This window comes from Sinocyclocheilus anshuiensis, unplaced genomic scaffold (assembly GCF_001515605.1).
Source record: "Sinocyclocheilus anshuiensis isolate Anshui unplaced genomic scaffold, SAMN03320099.WGS_v1.1 scaffold1814, whole genome shotgun sequence".
NCBI lineage: Eukaryota > Metazoa > Chordata > Actinopteri > Cypriniformes > Cyprinidae > Sinocyclocheilus > Sinocyclocheilus anshuiensis.
The window spans coordinates 105,187-114,388 of record NW_015546028.1 but is presented as its reverse complement, the minus strand read 5'-3'; the positions used below and the strand labels follow the sequence as shown (position 1 = coordinate 114,388).

At 36.5% G+C, this 9,202-nt stretch overlaps 1 protein-coding gene across 2 annotated transcripts in view; it reads right to left on the bottom strand.

Annotated features, from left to right (window-relative positions):
- Positions 1 to 9,202, bottom strand: part of l3mbtl4 (L3MBTL histone methyl-lysine binding protein 4) — a 77,335-nt gene that overhangs the window by 12,498 nt on the left and 55,635 nt on the right. For both annotated transcript variants that reach the window (XM_016499797.1, XM_016499796.1), the window contains one exon: positions 1,962 to 2,131. In XM_016499797.1, the coding sequence (XP_016355283.1) occupies positions 1,962 to 2,131 (170 nt within the window). The remainder of the gene's footprint in view (positions 1 to 1,961; positions 2,132 to 9,202) is intronic.

Here is a 9,202-nt window from a genome sequence, read left to right as displayed (position 1 = left end):
TGAAAGGTTGGTGAGGATCGAGATTGATTATCTCTTTAGGTGGCTCCTAGTATTAAAAAATGTATTCCTCCTAAATAGAGAATTGTGAGCTTTCCAATTCATTGTTGTCAGTACTCTGAGATACAGTACCACAGTTTCCTCTGTTGCATAAATTGCATTTTTTCAAATGTTTTTACATACTACGCGCAGTATACCCTTGTGAAAAAGAAGTGTGCTTAAATGTGCACTTGTAGTGTGCGTCAAACCTTATGATTATTAAAAAAACGTACTTGGAGTTATTTATACATTATTGAAATAAAAGGCCACTTATACTTAAGAGAGCACACTTTCATGACTGTTTCTTAACACACATAGACAGCTGTTTTAAAAAGTAATGATGTCAAATTAAAAGTTTTACTCATATTTTGTTGTGTTTTTAAAGATGTACACTTATGTTTATTAAAGCACGTGTAAAGTACTTGATTATAATTTTAATTGTTTTAAATGCACTAAATTGCAACTTCATTGCAAAAGTGTTATTACAAATATATTTAAATACAGACATACACATTTCAATAGAAATGTCATTAAAGTTTTAGTTTAAATGCTTGTCCGTACATTCAAAATGACACTTAAACCATATTTGAATGACAACAGAATTATGATATTACATATTAAATATACTTAAGTCTTACTTGAGTGCATCAAAAATCACTCTTAAATTTAACTAATTGCATTTATTATAAATTCAAACTATAATACAGTTTCATTTAATTTGAAATAACATGCATAAGTGTCCGAAAACAATACATTCGATTCACACTTTTAAGGTATATTATTTATGTAAGTATGCTAAAGTGTACTTCTTTTTCACAATGGTACATCCATACTGCAGATATAGTAAGGATAGTATGGAAATATATTCCATTATGATTCATAATCAGAGGAGTCTAAACAGGATTTTCCTGCTTTAGGTGTTCATTTTGGAAGTGGTGTAAAATAACACATGAACGCAGAGCGTGACATTACTCCTCTGACCTGAAGCAATAACTTACATGAGTCAAAGTCCTCAAAGATCTTCTTGAAGCTCTCACAGTCTGATAGACTTACACAGGTTGAGTAACAACAACATCATTTACTGACTCTGCTGTGGTAGAATCAGTCACGGTGAATTCGAACAGTTAGTCATACACATTCTTTTGAAACTTACAAAAATGTAACTGGTGACAATGAGTTCTTCAGCGCTAGGGATCTTTGTCTTAGGCTAGGGATGCACGATATTATCGGACTGATATCGGAATCGGCCGATAATGGCTTTAAATCTAAATATCGGCATCGGCTCAATATGAAAAATTATGCCGATATGTCTTGCTGATAAGAGGAATGCATTAGCTCACATGTGCTCAGGGTGTGCTAGCGATTAGATCACGTCAGCAGTGTGGCTCATTCTTGAAGCAAGGTTTTGTCTGAATGATGATTAGATTCACTCTTTTGGATCGCTGCATTTAATCTGTAGGGGGCGCTGTTGGCCTACTTCTAATTACATTAAAAGTAAAATGGCCTACACAAATAACATTTAGAATGTTTCTGATTAAATAAAGCAGTAATTGATGTCATAAAATATTGAGTATGTTTTGATTTAAAGGTCAGAATCTATAGCTTACGTGAAAAAAAATTTGTAAATTAAATAATTTTATATATACTGATTTATTCATTAAAGTGTAATATGTTTTATTTTTTTAAACAAATCATAAGCTCTAAAAGATTTTCAGAATTTTTACAACTATTTTGCTTTAGACCATCTACAAATGTTAAATCTTAAAATAAAATGTTAGGGTTAACACTGCATCTTTCTTTTCAAAGCTTCAATGTACTGTCAAAAAAACCTTCATTATTGAAAAATTGACCCTTATAACTGGTTTTGTGGTCCAGGGTCACATATGAGCTGCACTCAACACTGAATGAGACGGAGCGCTCCTCACCTCCTCCACGCCCCAGTGGGCGACGCGACTGGCCTGAACGCCGGCCACACCGGGCAGAAGCTTACAGTGCTGCTCCCAGCACAGCGGCAGATCACGGCTCGGGTGAGCAGACATGGCCGAGAGGAAGACGGACTGATGCAGCGCCTGCTGGAGACCATCCACGTTACGCTCTGAAACACACACACATCAGCCATTTACTGCGGGCAAATAACAAGTGAACCTAGTGAACTGGCAAATTACAGACCCATCTCAAATCTTCCTTTTATGTCTAAAATTTTAGAAAAAGTTGTGTCTGCTCAACTGTGCTCCTTCCTGCAAAAAAATGATCTCTATGAAGAATTTCAGTCAGGTTTCAGGCCCCACCATAGCACAGAAACTGCACGTTTGATTACGTCTTTAATTGATTTTTCCGTACATTTCTGCCATATGTACATTAACTGACAGTCACCACTGATAAGCTACCACTAAATATTGTAGAAACTTAATTTGCTGTAAAGTTGCTTTGCAATGATTTGTATCGTGAAATGCGCTGTACAAATAAACTTGAATTGAATAACAAGAGCTTTCGGATCTACTCAACATAAGATTGTTTTTTTTCCAAATTTCTTTATTAAAGGGATAGTTCACCCAAAAATGAAAATTCTGTCATTAATTACTCACCCTCATGTCGTTACAAACCTGAGATATTTTTGATGAATTCTGAGAGCTCTCTGACCCTGCAAGGATCCTTCCACGATTAAGGTCCAGAAACGTAGTAAGGACATTGTTAAAATAATCCATGTGACATCTCGCGGATACGTTGTTTAGGTTCAGATCAAAGAAAAAACAAAGTATCCATGTATCTACACTACCGGTCAAAGTTTGGGATCAGAATGATTTTTAATGTTTTTACAGGAGTCTCTTCTGCTCATCAAGGCTGCATTTATTTGATCAAAAATACAGGAAAAAATGTAATATTGTGAAATATTAATAGGATGTAAAATAAAGTTTTTCTATTTTAATATACATTAAAATATTATTTATTCCTGTGATGCGCAGCTGTATTTTCAGCATCATTACGGGAGGGTCAGAAAGCTCTTAGAATTAATCAAAAATATCTTAATTTGTGTTCCGAAGATGAACGAAGGTCTTACAGGTTTGGAACGAGGGTGAGTAATTAATGACAGAATTTTCAGAGGTTTTCCTGCATGGACCATCAAATCAACAGAAAACTTTTTTTTTATGTTTTATTATCATTCCACGCTATTATAACCCAGTAAACACCTCCCTCAATCAATTAACTTCCCATGAAAAAGAAAACACTATCTTAAAATTCTAACAAACAGAGCACTTTACAAGGAAAGAAAAGAAAGGAAAGAAAAAAGAAGAGGGGGGGGTCTTCAGGTTAAGCTCAGGTTAAAGGGATAGTTCACCCACAAATGAAAATGTGATGTTTATCTGCTTACCCCCAGACCGATCGTTTCGTGTCTTTACACATCAATGTATCGTCACGAGCCGCAGGGTTTAATTTGGTTTTGTGTATGTTTTTTTGACTCTCAAAGCCGTGATTCCCATTCACTTCCATTATACGACTGACAGACTGCAACGGTTTGAGTTAAAAATCATCATTTGTGTTCTACTGAAGAAACAAAGTCACCTACATCTCGGATGCCCGGGGGGTAAGCAGATAAACATCACATTTTCATTTTTGGGTGAACTATCCCTTTAAGTGTTTAGAAAGTTAATCAAATGTTTTCCAATTTAATGCAGGCAAACACTTCTTCCAGCCATGTATCAAAAGAAGGGGGTGAAACATGTTTCCACTTCAACAGTATGAGACGTCTTGCTAGTAAAGTAGTAAAGGCTAAAGCCGTTTGGACTGTTATTGAAAGGTTAGCATCAACTACCATCCCAAAAATGGCCAAAAGTGGATTTGTATCAAGATCTATGGCAAAGGCGTCTTTCAAAGTTTTAAACATCTTCAATAATCAAGTAGTTTAGGGCATTCCCAAAACATATGAATGAGATCAGCTGGCGACTGCTTCCACCTGTAACATGCATCTCTGACAGAGGGGTATATTTTAGCAAGAACATAAGATTTAAAGCAAGAGTCCACCCAGAAAATAAAACAACATCCACATCCAGTCCAGCTGCAAAAGTTAAATATTTCAAAAGATCTGAAGCTCAAATTGGAAAAAACAAAACAAAACATGATTCTGTGTACACAAACGGCTCTGAGCTCTTGCTCTCGGTCTCTGCTCGCTCAAATGTTCCTGGCAAGAGGAACATTTCTGGCCCTTCATGCTCCGCTGAGGCTGATCTGACCACACAAACGGCTCTAAAGGGACCAAAAGAGCTGCTAAACGAACGCCAGAGATCCTGCTAATCAACTCAAACCGGCACGAACGAGAAAACAGAGGTCAGTGCATGAGAGATTAATATTCCAGTCTCAATCAGGTCTAATATTGTAAAGTAAGAAGGGTTTCTGTGAAGGTCCATACATTGTACATTTTTATAATATTTTAGTAGTTTTAATACATTCTATAGAAAAACAAAATGAACAAAATGAGTTTGATCTTCATCAGGATTTGGAGAAATGTAGCATTGCATCAGTGTCTCAGCAATGGATGCTCTGCAGTGAATGGGTGCCGTCAGAATGAGAGTCCAAACAGCTGATAAAAACATCACAATAATCCACAAGTAATCCACAGCACTCCAGTCCATCAGTTAACAAAAGCTGAAACACATCCAGCATTAAGACGTTTTTAACTCAAATACGAGTCCATAATCCATAATAATGCTTCTTCCAGTGAAAAAGTGCATCTCCTGTTGTCTCTGACATCAAAATCCAGCCCCATATTAGTTTAGAACTGTTTAAACGCTGCTTGATCTGTGCAGATTTCTCTCCGGATTCAGACCAGAACACTTTTTCACTGGAGGAAGTGTTATCCAGTTAACAAGGAACGTTTTGAGAACGTTATAAACAAACATTCTTCCAGTAACATTAACAGAATGTTAGTTCAAAGTGATCTGGTTTATAATGATGTTCTCAAAATGTTATTCATACATCATTCGTGGAACTTTTTCCTGAAATGTTTCAGTTGAACGCTCATCTAACGTTTTTTAAATGTTGCGACTTGTTTCAGAAAATTCAAAAGTAACATTCCCATAATGTTTGCAAAATGATACAATGGAAGGTTTCCTTAATGTTCGCATAACCAAGAAAAAAAACATTCTTCAAAGGTTGTCAAATCCTAAACACAACATTCTTAGAATATTTTTGTTGGATAGAATTATGGACTTGTGTTTTAGTTAAACACATATTAATGCTGGATGTGTCTCAGCTTTTGTCTTCTCCAGATGTTAACTGATGGACTGGAGTGCTGTGGATTACTTGTGGATTATTGTGATGTTTTTATCAGCTGTTTGGACTCTCATTCTGACGGCACCCATTCACTGCAGAGCATCCATTGCTGAGGAACTGATGCAATGCTACATTTCTACAAACCTGATGAAGAAACAAACTCACATTTTAATTTTTAGGTGAGCTGTTCCTTTTATGCCAAAAGAGAAACAAAATCTCATGATGATGTTTTCTGAAATAATTCAGTAATTTTCAAACATGAGATCTCAGACTGAGAGGCAAATACTGAGGAGCCTCATGGGGTGCCAGCGCACAGGACACGGACATCATGAGATCGATGCGAGAAAGACACGCACGCATGCACACACACACACACACAGCTGTGTTTCTGCAGGCGGGTGTTTGGCACGATGACATTCACTCCGATCTGCGTCGCCACCTGTGTCCCATTACACAAGCTGTTGCCATGGCAATTGTCACAGTGCATCGTCGTCTGAGCAACTGTTTGCAATCTGTTGTGTCACATGATCAGGTGAGATCAGGTCTGATGACGAGGATGCGAGCGGACGGCGTCTGCAACGATTAGAGTCTCAAAGCTCACACATCACCGCAGGACACAAAAGAGCAGCACAGTAGAGACAGAGAGAGAGAGAGTGTGTCTCAACTCATCACGCGCACACACACACACACACACACACCTGAACTCGTCACACACACACACACACACAGACACACACAAAGAAATTAAATGGTTAAACTATTATATTAATACTCAATAAGCATGCTTACACACATACATAAACATACGTACATGCACACACATTTTGCTGCAGATATAAATATTTGAAATAAATAGGTGACAATACTTATCTTCTCTTTTTAAGAGTTTATATGTCATTTTCAGGTGAGCGGACGGCGTCTGCAACGATTAGAGTCTCAAAGCTCACACATCACCGCAGGACACAAAAGAGCAGCACAGTAGAGACAGAGAGAGAGAGAGTGTGTCTCAACTCATCACGCGCACACACACACACACACACACACCTGAACTCGTCACACACACACACACACACAGACACACACAAAGAAATTAAATGGTTAAACTATTATATTAATACTCAATAAGCATGCTTACACACATACATAAACATACGTACATGCACACACATTTTGCTGCAGATATAAATATTTGAAATAAATAGGTGACAATACTTATCTTCTCTTTTTAAGAGTGTATATGTCATTTTCAGGTTTCACTGTAATCATAATCTGGCATAATTGTAAAAACTGATATGTCTGTATCAACAAAATGGTAAACTCTACCTTTACTTGACTAAATGTGATTTTCAATGTTAGAACAGTGATTTTATAATGTCTAAGCATGAATCCAGAAGCAAACCTATGAACAGTACTGTTTTAGTGAGTTTGATGAGCCTATTAGTGGCCTTCCACTGCCATCTAGTGGTTATAAATGCAATTTCTCATACAACACTGTGTTTTTAATCTTTATAACTTTTACAGTGTTATTTTTTGCCCAATATGTCTTAAATTTATATGCTTATTTAGCGTGAAATTATGCATCATTTTACACAGTATTGAGAAGTTGTGGGCTTTCTTTTAGGATTTGTAGGCCTTTGGGTACACTATGTAAAGAACATATCACAAAATAACCATGTTATAGCTGTCCAAATGCAAATGTTCAACATTTTTTGATAATTATTGACCTAGAGAGTCTAGACAATAGTACTGCACTGATTTTATTGATTTTGAGTTTAAAACCTACAACTAGTTCACAAAAGTAGAGTTTTTTAAAATAACCTCAAATGTTTCATGAACAGTTTGATTGACTGCATTGGTCCCAGAGGCAAAGTTGTTCAGAATGTGAAGATCTATCATATGATATGAAGATCTAGTGTGTGTGTGTGAATATATGAACATTTTTTTTTTTTTTGCAATTTGAGGTTATTTACTACAGAAATATTGTGTTTTTGAGGCCTTTTTAAATGTTATAGCGCCACCAATGGTCCGGTCTCCATGAAACTTTGCAAGTTTGTTAAGAGTCATCTGACACATGTTTTCACCAAGTTTCATAAAGTTTTGAGTTTTCGTTTAGGTTTTATAGGCTTTTGGGTATATTTGGCCACTCCCCTTTTTAAAATGACCACATTATAGCTAACCAAAGGACAAAATTCAAATTTTTTTTTTGATAATTATTGCGCTGCAGTGGTTTGATCGAGACTGAGCGAAAAACCTAGGACTAGATCGCAAAAGTACGTTTTTAACATATTTGTGAATATTTAATGAACGATTTGATTGACAGCAATGGTTCTTGAGGCAAAGTTGGTCAATATAAAAAGATCTATCAAATGATATGCAAATGATATGCAGTGTGAAACACTACGTGATTACAGAGCCATAAAACTCGTTAGCACCAACTAGTGGCCGATTTCTTTCAAAATTCGTACAGACCTTTAGGGCCATGAGTCGAACATGCCCACAGAGTTTCGTTCCGATCGACCTTCGTTAACCTTGTCAAATAGGTGCTTAAAATTGTTTTGCCAATGGCGGCCATGTTTTTTGAGATACGCAAATGTCCTCATAGACACTTGTGCCACTTCAGACAAAGACACTGCATACCCATTTTCAAGTCGATCGGACCAATGGTTGCGCAGTTATAGCCGTTTTTATGTTTTTTCCATCTTATAGCGCCACCAAGTGGCAGAGCTGTGCAATGTTTTTAATTTAACCAAAGATTGATTTACTATATATAAATAATGCAGCCCAAACACTTTCAGTTATTTTTGCTTCCAGTCTGTTATGCTGGTTTATATTGCAAACTAGTATCTGTTATATTATACTAATGTATTATCAGAATCATAAACACACTGGTTTGCAGTGCAAAAAGTTTGACATTTTACTGCACTGTTTTATTCTTCTAGTTACTATTTATAGCGGCTAATATATCAGAAACCTGAAATATTCACATGAAAATAACTGAAATATCAGAGTAATGTCAGCCAGCAGCTCATTATTACTGAATAAATCCCTTCAAGAGCAAAGAATAAAAAATAAAAAAAAGTTTACTTTGCGATAATGACCAGCTGACTGCACATCATCCCTCGTGTATATAACATCTAGCTAAAATAATGTAATAATGTCACATAATTCGGGAAGCTTTTCATTAAAGTTTGTTTTATACACCTTGCCATTCTCATCCCTCACCAATAAACTCACGCTAGTTTTTACTTCATAACCTCACAGAGCGAAACGATTCATCTGTTATTTTTCAGAAGAGTTTGACGCTCTCTAAATGGTGAGCCGCGTCTCATTATAACCGTCCTCCGTCACAAACACTGCAGACGCTCGTTATTTCACTTCTCAAGTAAACGCTTGCTGTCGGCGCGGCGCTCCTGAAGGACGAGCAGATACTGAGAGCAAATCAATGCAGCTTCAGCATCATCTGACCTTCACACTCACCGTTAGGGCTGCACGATATTGGAAAAAACTCACATTGCGATATTTTGTTTTTCTGCGATATATATTGCGATATGAAAAAAAAAAATCACTAGATGACTTGAATCATCAATGATTGGGGTGATTTTGTAGGTGAGCAAAGAACATCATCATCATCTTTACCACTGATCACAGGCAGCTGAGCTATATATATATATATATATACAGTCAAACCAAAAATTATTCAGACAGCAGATATCATTTTTGATATTTTTTTACTCGTGGGTGCAGGACACTAGTTCATTTATGTAAGTGAGGAGAGCAAAATAAAGTGAACTGTGATATTATACCCAAACATTCTCCGGATCAAAAATGATTCAGACACTTTGAGCTGAGCATGTTTTGCTGAAGTGTTTTTCTTTAATTGCTAATGTGATCTTTTTAC